Raw genomic sequence first — 24,141 nt, 5'->3', positions numbered from 1 at the left:
CACTTATTCTTATTGCTCCTTTGTGGCTACTGTCAGGTCTGATATTGTGTACAGGTCTAGTATTTCTCTTGAATTGTTCTGTTTTGGTCTGATTGATAGATAAATGTTCATAAAGTGTAGCCACAGCTCCACACACACGGTAATAAGCTTCAAATATCACATGTGCTTCTTCGAGACGATGAAAAACACATTGTGCAGTGAAGCATTGTCCTTCTATTATCCATCACCAACCCACCCCAGAAGTTTCCCCTGCAGGTGGGTGTCGTGTTACTCACCCTTTGATGGGTGGATCTGAGCAGCATCTCTCTCCACTGCTGCTCACCACAACATTCAGCCTCTGCGACAGTGTGCTGATCAAATGTGAGAAGATAAGAGGGTTGTTACTGTGGTTGTAAATCGTGCTCCGTGGACAGATGTGCGTGTGAATTTTCCCCTTCAATGTGGTGAAGAATACCTGAAAACTAAATAATGCATATAATTCATGCCTTATAGCAGCAAGAACTTTAATCAGGCAGAAGAGAGAAATACAACCCCTCTGTCTGTTAAAATGATTAATAACTTTGTCCTTTCAGTGACCCTGTGTTCTCGACCCCACCTGCCTCCTTTACCCTCCCACCCTGATTGAGATAGTTTATATGTAAGTTATCACAATAATTTTTGTTTGGCATCTATTTTTTTAAATTTGACAAGAACTGACATCACAACCCCATTTCTGCTATTTTTTTCTTTTTTTTTTTGTTTAGGTTACATCCCCTTCTATTACAAAATACGAGACCGGTCATCAGGAGCCACGACCAGAAAATGTCTTTTTTCAGACGAGATGCACTTTGGTTCATCTGTAGTCACTAAGTGATGTTGTTACAGCAGAAGACTAACATGCACAGTGGAATAAAAACAGACACCAGCATCTTTCTAAAAGAGATGTAGAGATTATAAAGATGCAGTGATGGCAGTGTGCCTGAATCACTGTCAACAATCGGTGCTGATGGATAAAAAGACAGACAGACTTTATTTATCCCGAACTGGGAAATTTGCTATACTGTATGCCAGTGTTTTGTATTATGGAGACAGTCATGTGCACAGAGCGAAATGAATCCACTATGTCACAGAGCTGCTGAGTGACTGCAGTGGTGTTATTACTGGGTTAAACCCGGATATGTGGCACATTTCTTTACTTCTACCACTCAATACCAAACACATTGTTATCATCACCAGCCATCATAGCTGCAATGATCACTGTTTAAGATCACTTTTTATGCTGTTAGGTAGGAGTTAGCCGACATCAATTATAGCAAGTAAAAGTTCCACGTGGTTCAGTGAATAACTTCAGCAAAAAAGTAAAAATTTCAAAATTGTTTTATTTCTGCATTTCATCATCATTCATCAAATGCATCATTGCATTTCTTATGCTTCCCAAAATAAAAGGAAAAAAATTAAATATCAAATGTCTGGGATTTATTATAAATTAAGAAAATAAATAAAACATAACGTGAACGATCACCACTGGGACTGAGACAACGCTGATAGTATTCATTTTTTTCAGATGCTATGCTAAAAGCTCCGTTTCGACATTTCTGTCAGACTGATGGAGTATTTCAGTCTGATAAATGTGCACCTTCAAGCACGATCACAAATACTCAGAGTAAAGTGTGGTAAAATATTTGAATACTTTAAAAATACACAAGCATATACTGAGACTTAACAGGACAACTTATAAAAATAGAACTCTGACTTTTAATGTGTCTATTATTGTTTACTGATTCTTGTTCTTTGCTTGTCAGATTGCTAATACTCAAAGGATTATCTGCTGTTTAACCAAAACATGAGTGACACTGTGTTATAGTTGTGTGCAAAGTTTATCTGTCAGCCAGATAAGATGATGTGACTGTTATCTGTGTTGTCTAATCATTACCTGTGCATGTTCACAGAGGAACCACAATATCATATTTTAAAGAATAGACTAACAAAGCCAGAAAAAAAACATTAAGATCTGAGTTCAGTGTCTCCTGTTGTGTAGACAGTAGTTAGTTCATACTGAAAACGTCTCTCTCTGTACGTCTTTATAATAAGAAGCCATGGTGTTTTCACAAACGGTGGAAAGCGACACCTCTATCCCGGTGCCTGAGGGTCTGTTGTTTCCTGTCGGGCCCTCTCTGAAGAACCGTTCATTCATCCTGAAGGAACTCCTGATCCTGCTGGAGAGGCGGTCAGACACGCGCCTCACGATGCGGCTGAGTCTGCGGTTCCTCAGCTTGATCAGGCCTACGTCGTCCTCCAGCTCCTCGGGCGGCACGTCGATGTTCCCCGTGTACCAGAACACCCACCAGATCAAGCTGAGGAAGATGATTATGGCCCCCGCGTAAATAAACAAGTCGTGGATGACCAGACCTCCAAACACTCCTACCATCATGATGAAAACGCCAAGAACATCATGAGCCACTGCAAACCAGAAGGAGCACTTGCAGCGGCCGACCCCGGCGAACTTCCCCTCCATGACTGGCTCTGCCGGTCCGGATGTTGACATGGCGGCAGCAGAGATCATCCAAACCAGCCTGCTTTTGTTTAAGACCCAGATCCAGAAAAATCAACCGGTGCTGGCAGCTCCTCCAGTGAAGAGTAAGGAAACACACTAAACGGGCTGCAAAACTGCGGCTACATTGGTCAAAGTACAATGTACTCAGGTGGTTATTAACAGCAGCCACACTGGCTGTGACTGTATTAGTCATTGCATCACACCTGACATCCATGGCGCTTCCATTGCTCCATTTCTGTCATTTTTTACCTCTATTTAACACATTTGAAAGTAGGATTTTCTCCTCTTCTTTTCTTTCAGTATGGGGATCCACACCAGCCCTATTGCAATGAACATCAAACCTACGGACAAGCAGGCCGAGGACACAGAGCGAGACGGTTCGGTCACGCCGGCTGACCGGAGCAGGAAGAGGAGTCCTCCTGCAGCAGCCGTCAGGGATCCCATCACTATTACGATGATGGGTTTGTGGAGGTAGGCCCAGGATGGAGGCGCTGGGTCGTCACTGGGAGGGTCTGAACACACACTCCCAGAGTCACCTGCAAAGAAGAAGTCTTCGCTCGTTTCCATAACTGTTTAGCATGAAAATAAAAAAAACCTTTCGTTTGAAGATCCAAAGCACCCTTTAACAGTAACACCGAAATGTTATGTCATCTGTATGATCAATGTGAGGGTCTGCAGGATGCATCTCCCATCCCCATGCACCCGTGAGCACATGGTAATTCCAGATGGCCCACCACACCCACACAGCAGCGGGGGCGATGACCCGTCATTCCCATCTGTGGACAACTTCGTCACCAATGAAGACTTGATGATCCTTTTCTTCCAAAGCAAGTAAACAAGTACATTATCCATTTAACTGTGAAATCAGAGATCAACTTCACTCATCAGAGTGTGTAGCACGCATGACACCGTCATTATAAAGTAGATCTGGTCAAGAGCCCAAGTGTAGAAGATATGAACCCATAAAGCGATATTGATGAAGGCAGCAGCCGTCCCAGCCTGAGCATTATTTCCATTACAATAGGCTGCTACCTGATACCTGGCAGCTAGAAGAAGTGCACAGATCAGGTGACTGAAGCCAGCAGTTGGTATTAAATGAAGAAACACAGAAGCAAATGATTTCAAATAACAGCTTTATGATCTATTTCAAATAAGAGGAAAACCAGGATGAATATATTGACTGTTTACAATGTGTTTGTGTATAAAATGTCCATGACCTGAAGAGATTCATTTCACTTTGGGCACTTTTCTTTTCACTTTAGGGTCGGCCCTCTTGGTCCGTCTGTTCTGCCTTTTTGTTTCCATAGTTACGGCAGCAAGTTTGGGTGCTTTCTCCAACTGCTTCTTCTTCTTTAATGGCTTCTACAAAAAAAAGAAGAAAATGAATGTCTGCAGTAGAAACAGCAGTTAGCTGATTTTTGAATATTCAAATTAGTTCAGGTATTTTAACGTAGCAGCCGTAAGCAGCACTGACCTCTACTTTAGGCTTTTTGACAGGTGTTTCTATGGGAACCAACTGTGGGATTTCTTCTTCATCTTCTTCAGCCTCTACAGCGACATCGGTTTGCTTTGTGTCTTCTGTAGTTGTGTTCTTCTTATTCTCCAGTGTTTTACCTGAAGGTTTCTGCAAACACAAGACCTGGTTATGCGACAGGGTTCCAAATCGACCACCGATGCAGAATGATCTTGTAGAATTGTTCTCACCTTTTTCTTTGGAGTCCCAGCCTCCAGAACGCTGCAGCTACTCAGGTTTGAGGTGTAGATGGGCAAGGCTACCGACTTTAAACCCTTGATGTGGACGACCTTCATCACTGGGCCTTTCTGTTAACAGCAATGCATTTGAAGTTTGTTTTTTTTTAGGTTGATATATTTTTAAGTTGATATATTTGTACTATGTTTATCAAAGTATTTTAGTTTAGAGTAATTCAATGAAGAGAGCTGCAATTTTAGTCTGAGAGTCAGGCTGTGAGTTAGATCGCAGTCAACCAAGTCTTCAATGCTACATTTTGCAATTTCATGCTTATGTTATATTGTCTAAATGAACAGCATGTTTATTAGAATGCAATGTTACTTGAGGAAAGTTTTAGGCACAAGACCTCTGATCGCTGACTCCACCCAATTAAACATGAGATTATGATTGCTAGGTAACTTCAGAACCAGAAACTAGAGGATTTCTTTTGTTTTTCACCCTGAAACCCAAGTTTGTATTTTTTTAACTTCAGCGTTCACTTTTTCCATTATATTTTTTGTCATAAATAACACTAACCACCAAAACCACAGAAAACTGATCAAGAAAATGCTGAAAAGCTAATAATCCCAGTAAGTAAGAACCAAACCAGAAAGGCACCCCTCGATGCGCTTACCACACGCATCTTGGTCACCACGGTTTGGAAGGCAGCCTCGATGTTTTCTGTCACCTCATCTGTAGTCATGCCAGAATGAGCGACACGCGCCATGCTGCAATAGAGGCCAATCACAAGTCAGCACTGAGAACAGCATGAACGGAACCAGAATGAGTGCTTTTTATTTGAACATGTATTTGACATTGTGTTTCAAAGTTGTAGAGACAGGCTCCACATGAAGAGGAGGTCCATCTGGATTTACATTGACTCTCTATAGCACCACCTGCTGCCCATTTCAAAACACTATAAAGAATTGACTGGGTTGCTGAGGGGTGCGATTCATTCAACAAACACCAATCATAAGCTCAACAGACTTTCTTCACATTCGTGTTGAAGCATCTCAAAAGTCAGTGTCACAAAAAAACAGTTTTAGTTTTTCTTAGGAGCACAAAGAGAAGCAGAATGAATCACCAGCAAGAGCCCTTGTTGTTGATCTTCAAGCTGGTGCCTTGGATGATTCTCTGGATGTCTCTGGCCAACTGTTTGCTCTGCAGGTTTACTGTCAAGGGCTCCCTGGTAAGAAAACAAATAGGGGGGCTCAAAATATCTAAATATTAAAACAGATGAAGCAAAAGTAGAAATAAACACTATAAAAGACCATTTAAGCTGCATTTTATGAATAAAATCACTCAAATCAAAGAAAATGTGTTAGTCCTGATGGAAAATGGGGTATCCGTTAGCAGCATGTTTTGATTTGGGAGCTAACATAATAGTTCACGATATTTACTAACATATAAGCACTAAATCTGTAGAAAATGAGTTAATCTTACCCTACATTTTCAAATCAAATGCCATGCACATTTCCCCTTAACAGCAACAATTGCCTTTTTAAACCCCAAGGAGAAGCAGGGAGTGGATAAAAAAAATAGGATACAAAGGTTCATGCTGAGTATTTTGCTCTGAAATCACATCTTAGCTTTCTGATGTTTGCATCATCGTTAGAAGTAGAACTATTTGTCACTTCAGCAAAATCACTGGGAGAAAAACAATCTATAACTGATGCTCAAGCAACTGGTGGCACTTTTAAAGCTCTTACTTTTTCCTTAAGTAGAAGTGTTTTCCCAGGTGGGAAGGCAGAAGGCGACGGATCCGGTCATCAGAAATGAACATGGAAAAGTTCCCCAGCAGACGCCGTTTGGCTTCATATGGTTTGTACTCCGTCTTCAGGACTTTGTATGGAATTATCTGCTCCAGATACAGGGACAAACTCTAGCTGTAATTAAGGGGATTCTGTGAATGCTAAACATCCTTTGTAAGAGTTTTGTAAGAGTATTTACCACCAACTTTGATGAGTAAGCTCCTTATAGTCAGTGGTGAACACCATGTACACACCTCAGTGATGTTTTTGACTCCCTTCTCCTCCAGCAGCTTCTTGTAAAACCTCTGGGTCTGTTCAGATGTCATCTTGGGTTCATCTCTGGTGAAGAGACAAACCTCCTCCGTGTCGGTCCGCTGGCCATGGGGCAAGGGGCTGGAGTGAAGTTCAAGTTAACAAGCATCTATAGAAAAGTGACTTGGTGGTATCAACACATCGTCCTGATCCTGACTTACATGCGAATGGTCTGACCCTCTTTGGGGATCTTCCAGAAGGTGAAGAGAACACTGATCGGCTCGTCGTCGTCAGTGAACAACGAGGACTTGGAGGACTTGGTTTTCATGTAAGCCTGCAGAGCTTGGACGGCTTTTTTCACCTTGCATGAACAAACTTGGAGTTATAACGTAATTCAGGATACAAACAGCAACTCAAATGTCCTTATTTTGTCTTTCAAACCCATCAGAAGTCGGTGCTAAACTAGCTAGCATGTAAACAAGAGCATGTGCTAATAGTTACCGAATTAAAGCTTTTTATTCCATATAACCATTTAAACAAGTCTTGTCGAAGTTGTATATATAAATAAATTAACGTGTATTCAGGAAATAGTTGGGTTTTTTTTTACCTGTACTCGGTCCAAAGCTTGCCCCTGTTCCGCCATGCTGCCTGCTACGCGTGTGAGGAAGTGGCGCATGCGCAGTACGGCCAGGTCCCCCATTTTTTTTCTTCTTCGACCATAAATAGAGGTCGACAAACGTTTTACGTGCTTTAGCGCCCCTGGTGGATGATGGTACGGATTTGTTCTGTATGTAGGCTCACAAAATCATCCACTCGCCGAGCACACATCGGTTATGTTTTACCACAATCTATAACAATCTAAGCGTCTTTGTCATTTATGAATGAATAAATGAATACTTTAATAATCCCAAAGATAAATAATATATATGTAATGTATAAATAATGTAGTACTGTACTCATTTCCATTCGTCACTCCTAAGATTATATCTGTACATAGTTACTATTATCACGTGATTCTTGCTCCATCTTTTCCCACAATCAACTTGTTTATGAATCTGTTGCTATTACAAAGAACACCATGTTTCATGACAGCACTGATGCATTAGATTATTTTTAGTTATTCATTTGAAACAGGAATGGTTATTAAAAGAGCCCACAACATCTCTGTTTCATGTTGATCATTTATTTTCATTTTAGATTATGTCACAGCTGTTTGAGTATGTCTATCCAGGTTCATCAGGGTAGTAGGTGAACTTGATCCGATGAAGCTGGATCATGTGGAGAGAGATCAAACTGAAAAAATATGTAACAGCCATCCTCTTAGCTCAGATTCTTAATCCCAGTGATAAAAAGGGAGATTTTAACTTTTAATTTTTACTTACAGACTAACTTTTTGAAGGATATGTCTGTTTTGTATTTTTTTCATTTTTTGTTTTTTTGCTGTTCTTCCCCAGCTCCAATACTGTAACACTGCATCCATTTCCATTCTAAAAACAAATGGTGTGGCAACAACCGACAGCAGGGACAGCCTCAGGAACACAGAAGAGGGGGGGGGGCGGGGGTGTAGCTACATTAGTGGCATAGCTGAGCTCTCAATATGAGAAAGCTGACACTGGACCTGCTCTGTCACTTCATATTGTTCATCTTAAAAACTGATTCAGTCTTGTTTACTTCATGTGAGCCAATTGGATTCTCCCTCACTCCAGGGTTTCCTCTCCAGCTGTGTAGCTGTGTGTGGAGAGAGAGCAGCTGTTTGGGTCGGCTCTAGCAGCGTTTCTCCTCTGCTGATGGGACAAAGAACTCCATGCTTGCTGCCACTGATGCGTTTACTCCTTCTCTGGAACCAGTTTCAGCACTTTGCCGATGGCGATGGTTTTGCCTGAGGAGCGAGCACAACGAGAGAAATGACAAAAAAATAATAAACCTCAAAGCCAAGCATGAACATAATCGGTGCTCTTGAAGACTATCAACAGGATCTTAAGAGGAAGACTCGTTCGTCACCTTCATCTCGCAGTGTGAAGCGTCCCATCTGAGGGAAGTCTTTGAAGGTCTCTAAGCAGATGACGCCCGCTGCTCTGAGCCTGGCGATACACACCTGGTCCTGCTTGACAAAGCGCGGTCGGGTTTTGATTTTGTCGCCCGTCTTCTTGTCCAACAGACAGATGAAGGCCTGCAGATGGGATTTAAAGAATAGAAGAACAGTCCATTGTGGCAAGAGAACGCTAAAAAAACAAACTGGGAATAGGTGAACAGTGACTTACCGTGATTTGCACTTCTTCGATGCAGGTGTGGATGTGAAGGACTGCATTGTAACCAGGACAAATGATTGATTTGTGCTCAATAATAACGATCTGAAATGAAGCAGCAGATGAGCAGCCGGTAGAGGTCAGAGATTTTTTAAAGAAGGAATAACATCATTGATGATAAAGGATGCAAAAAGTTTCAACTCCAAATGACTCCAATTTATCAGTTGTGTGCAACACGCAGATGATAAAAGAGCAGTTTGTTTAGGTGGATGAGAGTTCATCTTGACTGACTCTGGCCCCACCTGTGCATCAAAGGTCCGACCCGAGTGGCAGAGGTTGTCAGGACTACAGAGGATGAAGCCAGGGAGGATTTCTTCTTCCTCGATTCCCTTCAGCCTCAACTTCAGGTTCTCCCCAGGAGCTGCATCGTCCGTCTCCACGTCGTCACTCAGCAGGCTCAATACCTCCACGGTGTGCTGCCAGACACACAATCAGCACACAGTGACACTTTATGATTGTGCTTTAAAAGAATATATGACCAGAAAGTAAAGTTTAGAAGATCTAGTTTCCGTCCAGGCTGCAGTGGGTTCAATACAAGAACGAGGGCTCAGAGTTCGGTTTAGTAGAAGACTGACTGTGAGAAAGAGTCGATCAGACGTCTCACCCTGTTTGGCATCATAACCAGCTGCTGGGCTTTGCTGATGGATCCAGACTCCAGCTTCCCCAGGATCACTGTGCCCATGTCCTGGTGAGAAGACCGGAATGACGCCCGTTCGGACAAAACGTCAGCACAGAAGAGTTTTACAACTAATATGTGTTGTACTGGTATAATGTTGGGTGTATGGAGAATGGTTATGGGTTTTTGCACACATACAATACAAAAGGCAGTTGGAGATGTTACAATGACATTCATTTCTTGTCAGCCAATGCAAACTTTAATTTGTACTGATTTAATTAGGATTTGCAAAATCATTCCTCCAAGACGCCACCCCAAGCCCCCCCCCTCCAGAGGCATTGAGGACAGGACAGACCACACCCTGACGTCTCTCGCCTCCTCACCTTGTACTTGTCTACTATCGGTAGCCTGACCGGTCCGTCGCTGGATCTGGTGAAGTTTGGCAAACTGTCGAGATGAGCGATAAATGGCAAACCCCTGGTGAAGGAAAAGTGTCCATGAGGGCTTCCGTACAACTCAGATCACAGCAGAGCATCAACAGACACCAAACCTCACAGACAGAAAACACATTCACAGAAGATGGAGTGAATATTATTCATGAGGTATTGACTGGTTATATTATCGATCAGCACAGAGATAAAGCACTTGATCAATGGAAACCTGTTCAAGAAGCCGTTCAGGAACACAATATGGAAGAATGAGTTAAAAAAAAAAGTGATAGTGATAATTAATAGAATTATCACTATCACTAATAATAAGTGATAATTATGATAGGGTTCATTGATTGAGCAGAAACTAGAGGAATCCTGAATCAATAACACACAAAATTCTGTGAAATTACAATCCAAACATTTCTTTAAATAAAAACACTGACTGATGACACCCCCACCACCAGTGGACTGCAGTGAAACTGACTTACGTGTACCAGGGGCATTCAGGCACGGGGTCCTTGAGGTTGGCACCTGTGAGTCCGGAACAAGGCATGAAGTGGATGTCCTTCTTGGGGTTGAATCCCACCTTCTTGAGGAACGGCACCAGCTTCTCTTTGCACTCCTCATACCTGCAGGAAGGAAATGAGAAGATAAAATCAAAGTTATGACACCTTAAAACAGAATTGAACAAAATCAGACAATCGGGTCGGATCTAAACTACACACGACACAAAGTGTGAACATTTTGAGGATGCAGCGCTGCTGGCTGAACAGACCCCGGACCCGTCTCACCTCTCCAGGCTCCAGCTGACGGTGGGATCATCCATTTTGTTGACCAACACAATCAGATGTTTGACTCCAGCGGTTTTGGCCAGCATGGCGTGCTCCCGGGTCTGACCCCCCTTCTCAAAGCCGGTCTCAAACTCACCCTTCCTCGCCGAAATAACCTGATGGGAGACAAACGCTGTCGTGAAGCGTCTTACTGATAAAACAAATACCTCTATGGTCATGTGAGCTTCGGGAATAGGTAGCCCTACTGCTGCCTGTATGTTCTCACCAGGACTGCCAGGTCGGCTTGCGACGCTCCGCCGATCATGTTGGGGACGAAGCTCTTGTGTCCGGGGGCGTCCAGGAGAGTGAAGTGTTTCTTCTCAGTCTCAAAGTACGCTCTGCCCACCTCCACCGTCTTCCCCTTGTCTCTCTCCTCCTGGTTCGTGTCTAGAGCCCACGACAGATACCTGCAAACAGCGCCTTCACCTTTAGGTGTGTTCAGTTTTTTGCGGCACAGATGTGGTAAACAAGCTAGTGAGTCTCGGTCCCACGTTTCTTACCAAGTCTCCCTGTTTTTTTCTTTCGCTTCTCGTTCATATTTCTCCAGGGTTCGTTTATCCACCATTCCAGTTAAGTACCTGGCAAAGACAACGCAAACATGGGACAAGTTGACACAAGTTGTTCCTACAGGAACACAAAGGAGTTTATGAATGAGTGTCATTCAGTAGGTTTTCAGTAAATCTAACCACATTAATATAAAGACCACATTAAGACCCCACGTTAACCGACAACATCCTCCCTCCACCAGGTTGAGTTACATTCTCAGATTTCTAAGAAGACAATCCTCAGCCGGCCAAGGGATCACAATTTTGACTTTTTCTGTATCATCCCTAACAAATAAAATAAAATTAAACCACGGAAAGAAAACAGAACATTTTGGTGGATCAAATTTTTTTTCTACCCTCTTTCAAACTGTTGGACCGGGCTTTCTTTGGCAAAAACTATTGAAGCGATTTCTACAACTCTGGACAGGAGAGACAAAGGTTGTTTTTTTCTTTAATATTTTTGTTAAATCTGTTAAAAATTTGATTTTAACTGAGCAAAAAATAAACACTTTCCACAAAAGTTTGTACGAGATGAAGAAGCACGTGTCGTTTGGCCTCAGCGGCCTGATCCCATCTGTTGACTCGTCTGTCGTGAATCTGCAGCTACACTAAAAAATACTTTTGTGCAAGAGGAAACCTGCAGCCGCTCCTGCACACAGTAACGTGTACAGGTGATCTAGGATTGTACACATACGTGATTTTATGCCCTATGTAAGCATAATATTTTTAATTTTGTCACCCAGCAGCACAGAAATCAGCCAACAGACGGATTACTCACATAATCTGTCCTCCGATAGTCGATTTACCGGCATCTGAGGGGCAGAAAACGGTAGAAACATTACAGTAACTCACATGACATTACATAACGTCCACACAAGCAAATGAGACGCACCCACGTGACCGATGAAGACCACGTTCACATGCTCCTTCTTGGGCGCATCCGGTGGCGCCGGAGCCACTTTGGGCGTTGGCATCTCCTCCTCTTCCTCTTCCATCATCTCATCGTCCTTCCTCATGGTGCCCTCCTCACAGGCTCCTTCTGGGCCCAGATCCTCCTGTCCTCCACCTCCTCCACCTCCCCCCGGCTCCTCTTTCTGCTCCCACGTCTCTTCTTCTGTGGTCATGTCTGCCTCGGTGCTTCCGTTCTCCACCGGAGCTGGAACCAGAGAAACAAAAAAAGATTTCCAGGTCTCCTCTACCTCAAAAGACTTCACAACCTTTCTTTGAGACACTATCCATAATTATTTTGGATTACGCTGGTCTAGTTCTGCCATTTATTCTACAAAACCTTCATCTTGATTTTTGACAATAATAACAATATAACGACAAAGTAATGATTTATAAATGCACCACTACTGGGGTTACTGACAGCATTCAAACTGTAAATGAAACAGGGATAAAAACAGAAACACTCATTAAGTTAATCAGAGAAAACGTGTGTGTGTGTGGTCTGCCGTTCTTCAGTCAGAACACAAAATGTTGTGCTCAGCAGTAACAGGAGGTCTGCAGTGGAATCATCTTCCATAGCAACAAACAAATAAGCTGCCGTTTCCGTAACTATGAAATTACGCAGCCCAGCAATCCTGTGCAGAACACTCCTCACGTTCCTGTCAGCCTCGTCGCTTTAATCGGCCCGCGACGCGTCGCTGCCGGCGTCTCCTGGGGTCCGTTTCATGAAGCGGGTTTAGTGGAAACCCTGTTAATCAGGGAAAACCAGGGTTTCCGGTTTCTCAAAGGGAGGGAACTTATTCTAGAGTCAGACGAGTAACCCTCACTGGGATCACAAAGCGAGGTAAACTGAACCTCTGGGTTTGTTGCCGTAGTAACAGACTCTCTGAAGCTAAGCTGGTCGGGAGCAGGTTTTATCCCACAAACCCAGGGTTTCCCCTGACTCCGCCCCTTTTCACAGCAGCTCACACAGTTTTGTTTCCTGGTCCGTTCACATATTGAAGCTGATGATGTCGACAGGAAGTCCATTCACAGCGGAAATGTGCACAAACGTATAGATTAGCTGTTTCAACATGTTAAGGACTGCATCATGGATAAACTAACACCTGTCCAGATCATATGAAGCTGCAGACAACATTTCTGATTCTGATGTGGAGGCAAAGTGTTCTGGGTCGGTTCCTGACTCACAGACCTATGATGAGTTCTACCTGAACATCAGACAGTAACGTGGTCGGTAGTGTAAAGATTTGCAATAACTCACGTGTCTCCATCCTTTAATCCACTCTAATATATCCACAATACATCACAGAGAGTTTGATGGCTTTTATTTGGAGGACAGGGGTTACCCACGGTAACCAAGGCTGCTGATCCCTACACTGAAACAGGCCCACCACAGAACTTCACCTGGGCTTCACCGCAGGCCTGCTGAAGTCCTGTTTCCAGTACCTACGCCACCTAACCCTGACAGCCTTTCTGAAACCAGAAACCCTGGGTTTACAGGCTCAGGTTAAGTCAATCCAGAGTCACAGGTTTAACTCATGGTTCGTTAAACCTGCTGTGTGAAACAGACCCCTGAAGCTCTTCACTCCTCGACACTATTATTCATGCATTCATATTCAGTAACCGCTTCTTCCGCTGTTGCGGGTCGCTGGAGCCTTTCCCAGAGGACTTGGGGCATGAGGCAGGGTACACTCCGGCTGATGCACCACATAGCCACATGAAAGACACACAAACACACACCCGCAGACTCACACCTATGGACAATTTGAGACCAGCCAATGTTTTGGAGGTAGGACTCAAACATGGAACTGTCTTGCTGTGTGGCGAAACCGCTAACCACTACCCACTGTGGACATCAGCCACATCAAACCGTCTCAATAGTGGTGATGCCAAGCATTTTTATAATAACATATATATTATACATGTTCAGAGCATCTTGACGAGATACATGTGAAGACAAAAATCTCCAGTAAATATGGACTCTGAGGTTCTCCTGCCAGCTTCTCCTCCAGCTGGGAGCAAAGTTACTCAGTCTCCGCTGTTTATGAGCTTTCCATTTAACAGTTGTTTGCAATAACCCCAACCAACATGATCATTAATATCTCAGTGTAAAAACACTGCAATACAAATGTTATTCCCACCTTTAAGAGCAAAATATTTATTTTACTGATTCCTGCAGTCTCAGGATCTCTAGTAGTTAACGGAGACCATTCGGCTGCTGCAAATAGTCATCACACCGACACTCCAGCTTCCGGAGGAATTCCCTGTGGAATCTTAGCCCATTCCTGATGGGCAGAAGCTTCCAGTTCTGGGTTTACCTGCTGCAGACACATTCTAGAAATCCCAACACTGATTTTCTAAGAGTCCAGTCAGGTTCCTGTGAGGCTTCTGGTATCATCCAGGATTTGTTTTGAACGTTTGTTGAACAAGCTTATTCCCATTATTTCATCCAAAATTTACTTCAACATAAATAAAAGCATTTGTCTCTATTATTTTCCGACAACACTCTCTAAGCTTCAGCTTCCTCAAGACATTTTTGATCATAACCCTAACATACAGGAGGGGGTGTGAATAATTTTGCAGTACTGTATGTAAACCCACCACATCTGATCGCCTCCTAGACTCTGCTGCTGATGCAGAGCTCTGTTAATCCATATATGACAGGGTTTGTTTGTAGTAATTATGTTCACTCAAATTGCTCTCATCAAATCAGAACAGGGTCTTGGACATGCAGCTCTTGAGAAATACCACATCGTGAGCCAATGAGTGGTTTATTTAAGGACATGATGAGTGAGGAAGAATCATCTCAGACTCCAGCACAGGAATACAACCTAAATATAGGTCAGAAAGTCAGCCTGCAGGCAGGAATCCAGAACCGAGCATCAAGCATGAGGTTCGGTTTGATGTTTCAAGACCACCTGCACACCTGTGTGTGTGTGTGTGTGTGTGTGTGTGCGCGCGCGTACCGACTGCTTCTGTCACCTCCATGCTTGAAACCGGATCAGCGGAACCTTTGAGGACAGAAGTAAAAACGTGTCAAACCTCCATTCATATTTATTAGCCAGCGGTGTTCCGGTTCTACGCGGCTGTCAGCGGGTCTGAATAAATGATGGTACCGGTAGAACACACGAACACTCTGGAGCCAACTTGTTGATCAGCGGTGGACACAGGATAACTCACTGCTGCTGCAGCCACAAGCTAACTTAGCTGGTTTAGCACGCATGCTAGCGAGTTAAGCTAACTTTGAGCCGGCGGCGCGCCGCTCGCCTACCGTCTGAAGCCGGCACGTCAACCGGGCTCGTCTGCAGGAAGCTGGGCACGAACACCGGGGCGTTGACGTTGGGGACAAAAGGCTTGGCGTTCACGTTGAGGGCAGCGAAGGCGGCGGGGAGCCCGGCCGCTGCGGTCGGGGCCTCGGCATCGTCCTCCAGCTCCCATGAATCCGGGGCTGAATCTCTCTGGTCCATCGCTGCTCGGTCCAGAGTTGACAATCTCTCCGCTGCCTCGAGAGCTGGCTGGCGGTTACGGTTCAATAAAAACGCGCTGAGTTGCTGGTGTGTTTTAGGCTCTTAGCGCCACGTTCGGTGAACTTCCCATTGCTTTGTGAAGCCCCGCATATGGATCCATAGACGAGGTGTTCCGCCGCTGCTCGCGCTGCTTCCGCCGCTAGGGGGCAGTAGCGAACACCTGGGCTGCTTCCGCCGCTAGGGGGCAGTAGCGAACACCTGGGCTGCTTCCACCACTAGGGGGCAGCAGCGGGCACCCACGGTTCCGTTCGTTTTAAATTACTCTTCATTTACCCACGAGAAAGAACAACAAATCTGCTGTTTCTCTTGTTTAATCAAACATCATGCACAAGAAAATACCTTACCTTTTATAAATATATAACATGTAGTTTCCTAAATAAATAGATAAATAAATACTTGGTAATCTATGAAGAGAATGCATGGACCGGTGAACATTTAAATGGACTAGTTGCGGGAACTGTACTAACATGTCTTCCTTTTTTACTCTTCACTCTTTGGCATCAGTAACTCCTCCACCAGAGATCGCAAATGTGGCCTCGTTCTCAGGCATATCAGGACTAGAAGAAATCAAAAGACAAACAAAAAAAACAGTACAGCAAGTGTGAGTCATGTGTTCACATTAAAGTTGAACTCTGGTCCAAGGAGTTTGGTTCCATGAGGGAGTAAAGATTGTAGATAACAACACCTGTCTGAGTGTGGAAAATCACACATTAGTTTGCTTAGCTGACGCTGATCTCATCTGACCTTCTGGTACCAGGCAATCATTTTCTTTATGTTCTTTTTTCATGCATTATGAACCACACTGAAACAGTCTGCCATATGAACATTGTAGATTAAACCCTACCTATCAAATATCTTGGCAATCCTCATCTCTCCACGCCCCTTCCTCAAGCTGATGCGTGTGGTGGAGGCATGGGCCAGGATATGCCCACCAATGGGCTTCTTCGGATCTGCTTGAAACCTAAGCAAGTGGTAAATGAAGTAATCTATCACACACAGTCTCAAAAAACGTGGCAAAAATGAAAAAGGTCAATAAAATACAGTGGTACCTCTACTTACTAAATTAATTGGTTCTGGAAAAAATTTCGTAAGTAGAAAATTTCATAAGTAGAGACGCGTTTTCCATGCAAATGCCCTAATCCGTTCCAAGCCCCCCAAAATTAATACATAAATGTTTTATAAAGCATAAAAATGCATTAAAACATGTAACAAATACATGTTACAATTATATTATTACACAATAAATGAGAGTTGTGCATCATGTAAAAACAAAGAATAAAGGAAAAAATGACGGTCATTTCCCTTTTAACTGCTGTCCTCATTGTTTTTTGCCCTCTTTGGTTCATGCGCTCTGACCTCATGATGCCGAACAACAGTGAATTCCAGTCCTCCTTTTGAATTTCTCCAACAATCCACGCGATACCTTAAACTCCTTAAACTTCCTTTTGTTTTAATAACGCGGTGATTGTAGATGCATTACAGCCATATTCTTTGGTGAGATCAACCAAACACATTCATTTTTCATGCTTTTCTATTATCTCTTGCTTTGTTTGTACGGACAAAAAAACTCTTTTCTTCGTCTTTTCTTTTCCTCTTTTCTCCGTCACTTTCTTGGGGTCCATAACGAATACTCAAAAAGTTAATATATTTACGTAAAACTATCAGAACACCTCATGGCTCAAGGGCCGAATGATGAGGACGCTGCATGAGGACGCGGCAGTGGCTCAGCGGTAGAGCGGACGTCTTGGAACCAGACAGCGCCCAGCCATCGGTTCGATTCCCGCTCCAGCCAGACATCTTCGGAGTGTGAGCTGACAGTGGGAGGTGTCAGCTCACCTCCCAGCCACTGCCAAGGCGCCCTTGAGCAAGGCCCCCCCACTAGCTGCTCATTGGGGCGCACTCCAAGTTGAAGTTGCGACCCGTCCCTCCACCGTCCCTGTACTCGTTGTCATTAACTGCATCCCTACAGGCCCCTGGTGTGTGTTGTGTGTCAGGGGCCTGTATACAATGTTTGTGTGTGTATGCTGACTAACACACACACATATATATATATATATAAATATGCATGTACAAAAAAAAAACTGGAATGGAAAACATAATTTCCCCATTGTGTGGACGAATAAAGGTGGATTATTATTATTATTATTATCTTGCTACACACAGAGGTCCCTCTTAGCCAATGGGATGCCAGGAAGATGCTAGGTAATAGCCAATGGCAGAGCAGCTATAAGAATGTTGCATTCAGGAACCTTTGGGAGCTGCGAGTAGCAGCCCATACTGTATTTTTGCCTTTTGTAACTAGACGCGATATTTTCCTGTTGAGGCATTTCGTAAGTAGAAAATTTCGTATGTATAGACATTCGTAAGTAGAGGTACCACTGTATAGAAAAAAACAGGATTAATGTAGGAGTTTGCTTACGTCATTCCTGCACCCGGATCAGCTGTCATCTGGTTGGTGACAAAGACTGCTACGTTGTACTCTGAGAAGAAGCATAAATAAATATTGAGGATATGCAGCATATTAGAATAGTATTTTAAGTAAGATGTGAAATATAAGTGAAATATAAGTTTGTGGTTTTCACAGAACTGGTTCAGACCTTCAGAGATCTTCTGCAGCCTGGAGAGCATCTGGGCCAGTTTCTGCTGCCGCTCAGCCAGCTCACCACGGCCAGAAAAGTCCACTCTGAACAGGGCCATGATGGAATCAATGATCTGACAATAGGAAGCAGCAAAGAAGGACATCAAAAGGCTGACAAAGTCTGAAAAGGCTCTTTAATATGTTTAAAACATATTTAAAACACACTTGAGGCAGTAACCCTATGAAAAGCATGTTCAGTCTCCCACTGAAGTTGTGTCACTGAATAGATGCAGAGAGGATAGAGAACACGAGACAGAAAACAAATGGAAAGGGAGCGAAAACATAGAAAAGTTTGAACTTATATTTTTAGAATTGATTGTTTTATTCACCAACAGTTTGAAGACTCCTCCTTCCTCATGGAATTTGGCCGCAACAAAGTCCAACAGCTCCATCTGATGTTCGCCTGAGGGCCGAGCAAAACAAATCGTCACCGCATAAGATAGAGATTCAATGCGCACAGCAAATGCATGAACATCTGGGTAACATCTGGTCGCACTTGTGTAGGCCCGAGCGTAGAGCACGTTGTCCAGCACGGCATCATGGTCCACATTAAACCTGTCGGCTATGTCCCTCAGTCTGTCTGGACGACTGGAACAAGTCAAGGATGATATGAAACAAAATAAAATGTCCTGATACACACATGAAAAGACATCATGTTAGGTCGCACAATGACACCCACTACAGATACATTCCTCATCGGGAAGTTTTTATAATTGGCATATTGAAGGACATCAGGACAGCAAAAAACAAAACCTGAGCATCAATCCAACATGCATGACAACTTCTGTATGCTGTTGACATCTTTGTGAGGATACAAGGTGTTCTCTGTGTCAATGAAGATGACTTTTCCACCTGAGTAGCCATCCTCACCAGGCAGCTGAGCAGTGACTGGACAAGAACAACCAAAAGTGTTTTATGCTGTCATGATGATGTTAAAATCACTGCTTAAACAAGACTGGACCAGTTATCTTCAAACAATTCCTTACTCACCACAAAGTGTGTGAGACAGCTGGGTTTTTCCTGTGCGGAACTCTTTAAAAGGCAATAATGAGTGAAATAAGTTTTGAAGCAGTGCTTCAAATGTGTGAGATTCAAATAATTTAATCAAACACAGTTTATTTATCTCTAAACATAAATCTAACCTCCAAAGGCCTCAGTGATAGCCATACTCTCCACACCTCCTCCCAAAAGTTTACTGCAGAGACAAAATATATCCGTCAGTGTATATAAGTTATATAAAGTTACTGTAATAGACCCCGTATTACTACAGTATACATATATGTACATATAAACTATATCATAATATTAAAAATAAATTCTCACAATTATACATACACCATATATTCAAGGTGAAGCATATCGTATATGCAAATACATCCTATAGTGTACATAAAACTGATATATTGGGTAAATCTTAACTCAAACTCTTGGCTGCCAGTGGTGATGTGGAACACCTGCTTCCTCTTTGTGCTGTACTCAAAAGCAGTCTGGAAACCAACATTCTGGAATGTAGAAAATTGTCAAGTACATTCAATTTATGTGACTCATTTTTGCTTATTTGGTTTCTCAAGTAATTCATTCTTAAGCCCATTAAGAGTTAAGTTCTACATTCAATTCACTGTAAAACATCTCTTTTTACCAGTATTTTCCCGGCAGCCTCCTTGATTTTTTCCACTTTTGCCTCTGAAAGGCCCTTGATGTTGCACAAGGCCTTGCGAGTTGTCATCTGGATTCCTTTCACAGTGCAGATCCCCACCAATTTCATTTTTTTTATGTCTGCCATATTCTGTGATTGCAGGTCGAGACAGAGAGACGCTCACATAGATAACCGATTTCCGGTCTGATGGGATAAAGTTAATTTAAATATCAACCAAACTTCAGACTAAATATTTTCAAGTGGTTCTCATCATTCTGAGGATACAAGACGATCCCACCATCAAGTGATAGTACATGTGAACTGTGCTATACTCACAATCCCATGTTTCTGTAGAAGGTCAATGTCTTGGAAGAACGACTCCTGTTTGGATCAGGGAAAAACAAATTCCACATGATAGTCGATAAACAGCAAACTTAAGACACAAATACTTTTTTCACTCCGAGTGTATTCACAGCATAATGTCCAAAGCAATTCTAAGCATAGAAACATGATTGAATACAACTATGTCATCACTACTTTGTGCCTAACAACAATTTGTTAATTTATTATGAAATGAGTAAAAGTAAGATTATGCTTACATTTACTTGTTTCAATACAAACCTATTGTTATAATTATGCATTTGTAGCTGTGAGGAAATTTCTCTTCATATAAATCCAGTGCGCAGAACACATACTCACAAAATAGAGTTATAAAGGATTAACTATTACATCCCACCTCTTCATCGTGAAAGCCGGAATCATCTTCAACAACTTGATCCTCTTGAGCCTTCATGTTTTTAATGTGCTGTCAGTCAGCTAAAGAGTCTTTAGCCAAGACGAACCAGTTAGCTAACCTTCTATGGCGATGACGTTTAGCTAGCCACGCTCAACTACAATTAACTACACGCATAAAACGAATGTATCGACAATAAAACGTTTCCTCTTCGAATTACGTTAAACTGCGAACTATAACTATGAAAGGAGACTATCAGTATCGCAAAAGAAGAAAGAGAGACTCAGCGTACTGTTACACAGCCATACTTCACAAATCTACGCGCTCCGCAACTCTGGCGCGCGCCAAATGCTGATGTGTCGTTTAAATGCCGTCGGAATTTATCATTTTTAGGAGTGACGATAAATTTTGACCCGAATAATAATGGACTCATGATTATATAACCCTGACTGACCTTCCAAGCAGTCATATGGCACTTCAAAACGTTAAGAAACATGAATTACTATATGGTTATTAACAGTGTTTGTTCAACCTTAGACAGCCACTTTTTAGGTAAACACATTTCTGAGCTAATTGAACCTGCTCATGAAATTAGCGGCAATGCCGGTCAAGTACCTTTCCCTGGTTTGATCTTGACCTTTGGTGTCCCTTTACGTATCTGTACACTGGGTAGTACTGTATGTGAAACAGATAATGCTACTGAACAATGTTTAAGACTCATAAATCTTTCAGGAAAACATAATTAACTAGTTACGCCTGTTATTCCAGCAACAAATCAAAATATTTGTGGAAAAATGTGCATGAGGCGTTATATCTATTTTAATAAAAATAAGTGTTTTTGTGCATGCTGCATATTGGTAATTGTTGAAATAAAAACTTAATTTTAATAATCTTTAAGATTTTTAAATGTATAATCTCTTGATATATTTTAACCATAAATCCCAAAATCAACAGGCTGTAAAAATGCATTCCAATACTGTCAAACTCAACACTTGGATTTCCATTAGACTTTGGGTTTTAATCACAGCACATGATGAAAACTAAGCAGACACAGAGGTTTCTATTTAACAGAGGTAAGAGAGGGTGAACATGGATGACAGAGAAAAGAACATTCTTCAGAAAGAACATGTCATAGAAGTTTGAGACATTTAGAATCAAAAATTCTATTATGCATTTATCCAAAAACTTTATAAATTTGCCATCTTAAATACAATAACTTTTTAATTTCAATGGACAAAGAATTCTGGATGGAACAGTATGGAACCTGGTGTGATTATACACCATTTTAAATTCAATAACATATAATAAAAATAGTAACTGTGTCCTGTATGTTGTGAGAGACATTGCACTATAACAAACATTCATAGCACAATGGTGAAGAGAGACAGATAACAGAAACTACTCTGTAGACCAGATCAGAGAATATTGTCTACAGTGTGCTTCCAGTCTGTATGTCAGATAAGTGAACATTATTCCACATGTACATGTTATCCTGTAAAGAACACAATATAATATTGGTACAATTACCTACTTAAAATAAAAAAAATAAAAAAAAAATTAAAGAAAATAGAAGTTCTTCTTGAAATAAGTCTTTGCATGATGTTGTGGTAAAGAGAAACAGTGACATAAAACCATTAGAAGGAATTGAGATCTCTTTTCTACAATCCAATACATTGGAGTGAATGTCATCTTGTGTTGTTGACATACAGCTTTAGAATCTTTATTTAACTGCGGTTCTTTGTCCTTCGTGGTCTCTCTCTAGCTCCTTGTGAGCAATCAAGCTATTATTGTTGGAGCCCATCTCAGCTTCACGTTGTCTTGGCTTTGTCTCAGATTTTGCTTGGTGCAGGAGGCGTCATGCCTGGCATCCCACCGGACATACCCGTGTTTGGCCCCAACAGAATCTAGAGGAGAATGGCTTGATTAAGCACATGGACCTCTGTTCCACTGGATTGTCTTCAATTCATGTGAATACCCACCTGTCTCTGCTGTTGTAGCTGCTGCTGCTCCAGCTGTAATCTCTCCGTCTCAAACACAACAGGCATTACCAGGATCATGAAGGATGTTGTACCCACCCACAATGCCGAACGTGAAAAACTGAAACACATAAAGAACCTGATTAGTTTCTGCTTTTAAATTTTAAGTATGCTTGTCCAAAAAATAACCAAGGAAATGTATTCCAATGATTTATAATGCCTAATCCCTTGGGAAGATTTGGTTCTTTATCCAGGAAGTAGACAGGCCCAACAACTACTGCCTGTAGTACTTAAGGGTTTTGTCTTTTAATCTATTGTGATTGCTTGGCTAACATTTGTGCAATGAGGAGGAAGGAAATCACTTAGAGATCTACCTGTAAAACATCTTGGCCAGTGAGACAGAACACTGTGCAGACATATCAGCAAAGGTGCGAACTTTGTCAGGAAACATCTCTGTTAGGCCCCACAGTCTCTCCGTTAGCGTCTCATCCAACTTGAGAAAAACAAGTAAGAGAATAAATACTGGTACAATAAAAAATGGGAAAGTCATCAAGCCATTTAAAATCAAACATACAAAAAACTATTTTAGGATGACTTTTGCCAACAGATTTTCTCTCCTATTAAAAATGATAGCTGTATTTTACTGTCACTGCATTGACCCACTGACCGCTGAGTTAGCATCGGTACAGTATTATTAGCTACCCATTCTCAGTCAACCTGAGGAACAAGACTGCTATTCCGGTTAGATTTTATGTTATCAACCGCATTTCTCATGTTGTCCAGTCACTTACATCTTCATCGTCATCGTCATCGTCGTCAATCTCGTCCTCGGGGGGCCGTGTAGAGACCGGGCCCGCAGACGGGGAAAGCTCCTCGATTTCAGCCATGATAGCCTGTTAGCTTGCCGGGATTAGCAGGCTGCGCGGCGGGGAATTAGCCAGAAAGCCCCGTAAGCACAATGAACCTAATGTCCGTCTGAGTATTTCACCGACTCAGTTTCTTTAAAGATAGTACCGGGAAGCATGCGGCGGCGTCACGACGGCCTGAGGTCAAGGGAGGAAAACGGTAGGAAGTCAGAAGCGTAAACCGGAACCAGAACAAGAGCTTTGAAAAAGAGCTTTGGAGGGGTCAATTTGTGGTTCACAAAATACACAGCGCCCCCTGTGGACTATGTCTAACTGCAGTCACAGTCACGTACTAAATACTGTATGGTTATTTTGTACCACTTTCACCTTATGAACATTACCAGTATATTCAAAAAAGTGTTTAAGAATCTTTTTCCGCACACCAATATAGTTATAGTATCTTTATAAAATGTTGGAATAATAGTGCAATAGCACAACAGGTCCAACAAGACATTACACATGTAAATTAAGTTTTGGCTATTTTGAAATATTTTTTTGTGCGTGTGAAATGACACTATTTTCATGGAAATTTCAGAAAAACATCACAAAAAAATTATTTTGCTCTGCGTCATTGTGAGGTCACCTCTAAACCAGACACGTAGCACAAATCAATGAATTGCATTTTGTCACAGCTGACAGAGCATAGTTCAAATTGGTTTCTCTGGGTATGCTCAATTCATATTTTTTCTGACAGCTATACAAAGTTATGGAAAAGTAAACTACTTTTCTATTTACACAAAAGCAATTTACTTTTTAAAAATCTAAATTAAAAAACACCAACGGTT

The 24,141-nt window shown here is 42.2% G+C and overlaps 5 protein-coding genes and 1 non-coding gene across 6 annotated transcripts; all 6 read right to left on the bottom strand.

Moving 5' to 3' along the window:
- Positions 1-1,454: 1,454 nt before the first annotated feature.
- On the bottom strand, positions 1,455-2,610 carry LOC137588384 (transmembrane protein 238-like). Its single transcript, XM_068305441.1, has one exon. It carries the CDS (start codon positions 2,540-2,542, stop codon positions 2,030-2,032), a length of 513 nt encoding a protein of 170 aa, XP_068161542.1. The 5' UTR covers positions 2,543-2,610; the 3' UTR covers positions 1,455-2,029.
- A 1,039-nt stretch (positions 2,611-3,649) lies between these two features.
- rsl1d1 (ribosomal L1 domain containing 1) lies at positions 3,650-6,980 on the bottom strand. The gene is made up of 9 exons (XM_068305440.1): positions 6,873-6,980; positions 6,487-6,626; positions 6,268-6,406; positions 5,972-6,120; positions 5,347-5,448; positions 4,897-4,990; positions 4,238-4,354; positions 4,008-4,157; positions 3,650-3,895 (listed from the first exon to the last, which is right to left on the bottom strand). Exons 1-9 carry the CDS (start codon positions 6,963-6,965, stop codon positions 3,761-3,763), a joined length of 1,119 nt encoding a protein of 372 aa, XP_068161541.1. The 5' UTR covers positions 6,966-6,980; the 3' UTR covers positions 3,650-3,760.
- On the bottom strand, positions 5,079-5,211 carry LOC137588964 (small nucleolar RNA SNORA55). Its single transcript, XR_011034114.1, has one exon. It is a non-coding gene; the product is annotated as a small nucleolar RNA SNORA55 (small nucleolar RNA).
- Positions 6,981-7,434: 454 nt separating the features above from the next.
- gspt1 (G1 to S phase transition 1) lies at positions 7,435-15,601 on the bottom strand. The gene is made up of 14 exons (XM_068305129.1): positions 15,213-15,601; positions 14,908-14,952; positions 11,886-12,149; positions 11,772-11,805; positions 10,949-11,026; positions 10,675-10,855; positions 10,410-10,564; positions 10,107-10,247; positions 9,571-9,664; positions 9,176-9,256; positions 8,814-8,987; positions 8,527-8,616; positions 8,267-8,435; positions 7,435-8,144 (listed from the first exon to the last, which is right to left on the bottom strand). Exons 1-14 carry the CDS (start codon positions 15,406-15,408, stop codon positions 8,092-8,094), a joined length of 1,755 nt encoding a protein of 584 aa, XP_068161230.1. The 5' UTR covers positions 15,409-15,601; the 3' UTR covers positions 7,435-8,091.
- Positions 15,602-15,869: 268 nt separating this feature from the next.
- On the bottom strand, positions 15,870-20,776 carry dmc1 (DNA meiotic recombinase 1). The gene is made up of 13 exons (XM_068305593.1): positions 20,479-20,776; positions 20,079-20,123; positions 19,746-19,892; positions 19,526-19,608; positions 19,249-19,301; positions 19,097-19,138; positions 18,922-18,994; positions 18,603-18,694; positions 18,436-18,509; positions 18,066-18,180; positions 17,888-17,948; positions 16,313-16,429; positions 15,870-16,025 (listed from the first exon to the last, which is right to left on the bottom strand). The coding sequence occupies exons 1-13, from the start codon at positions 20,533-20,535 to the stop codon at positions 15,956-15,958; spliced, it is 1,029 nt and encodes a 342-aa protein (XP_068161694.1). The 5' UTR covers positions 20,536-20,776; the 3' UTR covers positions 15,870-15,955.
- A 702-nt stretch (positions 20,777-21,478) lies between these two features.
- On the bottom strand, positions 21,479-23,537 carry tomm22 (translocase of outer mitochondrial membrane 22 homolog (yeast)). The gene is made up of 4 exons (XM_068305689.1): positions 23,243-23,537; positions 22,826-22,944; positions 22,455-22,572; positions 21,479-22,379 (listed from the first exon to the last, which is right to left on the bottom strand). Exons 1-4 carry the CDS (start codon positions 23,336-23,338, stop codon positions 22,305-22,307), a joined length of 408 nt encoding a protein of 135 aa, XP_068161790.1. The 5' UTR covers positions 23,339-23,537; the 3' UTR covers positions 21,479-22,304.
- Between the last annotated feature and the right edge of the window lie 604 nt (positions 23,538-24,141).

Source organism: Antennarius striatus, chromosome 21 (assembly GCF_040054535.1).
Source record: "Antennarius striatus isolate MH-2024 chromosome 21, ASM4005453v1, whole genome shotgun sequence".
NCBI classification, from domain to species: domain Eukaryota; kingdom Metazoa; phylum Chordata; class Actinopteri; order Lophiiformes; family Antennariidae; genus Antennarius; species Antennarius striatus.
This window is presented reverse-complemented; position numbering and strand designations above follow the sequence as displayed.

Bases quoted from the DNA above. Each gene is read 5' to 3' on its own strand.
- dmc1 (XM_068305593.1), bottom strand. From the start codon at position 20,535: ATGAAGGCTCAAGAGGATCAAGTTGTTGAAGATGATTCCGGCTTTCAC. The intron at 18,995-19,096 runs GTGAGTAAGGAA...GTTCTTGTCCAG, and splicing joins GCTGTCTCACACACTTTGTG to TCACTGCTCAGCTGCCTGGT. The intron at 18,510-18,602 runs GTGCGACCAGAT...CTCGGCCCTCAG, and splicing joins CTACGCTCGGGCCTACACAA to GCGAACATCAGATGGAGCTG.
- gspt1 (XM_068305129.1), bottom strand. From the start codon at position 15,408: ATGGACCAGAGAGATTCAGCCCCGGATTCATGGGAGCTGGAGGACGAT. The intron at 14,953-15,212 runs GTAGGCGAGCGG...CTGTCCTCAAAG, and splicing joins TGACGTGCCGGCTTCAGACG to GTTCCGCTGATCCGGTTTCA. The intron at 11,027-11,771 runs GTGAGTAATCCG...TGTCTTTGCCAG, and splicing joins ACTATCGGAGGACAGATTAT to GTACTTAACTGGAATGGTGG.
- tomm22 (XM_068305689.1), bottom strand. From the start codon at position 23,338: ATGGCTGAAATCGAGGAGCTTTCCCCGTCTGCGGGCCCGGTCTCTACA. The intron at 22,945-23,242 runs GTAAGTGACTGG...GTTTTTCTCAAG, and splicing joins ATGACGATGACGATGAAGAT to TTGGATGAGACGCTAACGGA. The intron at 22,380-22,454 runs GTGGGTATTCAC...ATTCTCCTCTAG, and splicing joins AGCTACAACAGCAGAGACAG to ATTCTGTTGGGGCCAAACAC.
- LOC137588384 (XM_068305441.1), bottom strand. From the start codon at position 2,542: ATGATCTCTGCTGCCGCCATGTCAACATCCGGACCGGCAGAGCCAGTC.
- rsl1d1 (XM_068305440.1), bottom strand. From the start codon at position 6,965: ATGGGGGACCTGGCCGTACTGCGCATGCGCCACTTCCTCACACGCGTA. The intron at 6,121-6,267 runs GTGTGTACATGG...TATCTGGAGCAG, and splicing joins GAGTCAAAAACATCACTGAG to ATAATTCCATACAAAGTCCT. The intron at 4,158-4,237 runs GTGAGAACAATT...TTGTGTTTGCAG, and splicing joins CTGGGACTCCAAAGAAAAAG to AAACCTTCAGGTAAAACACT.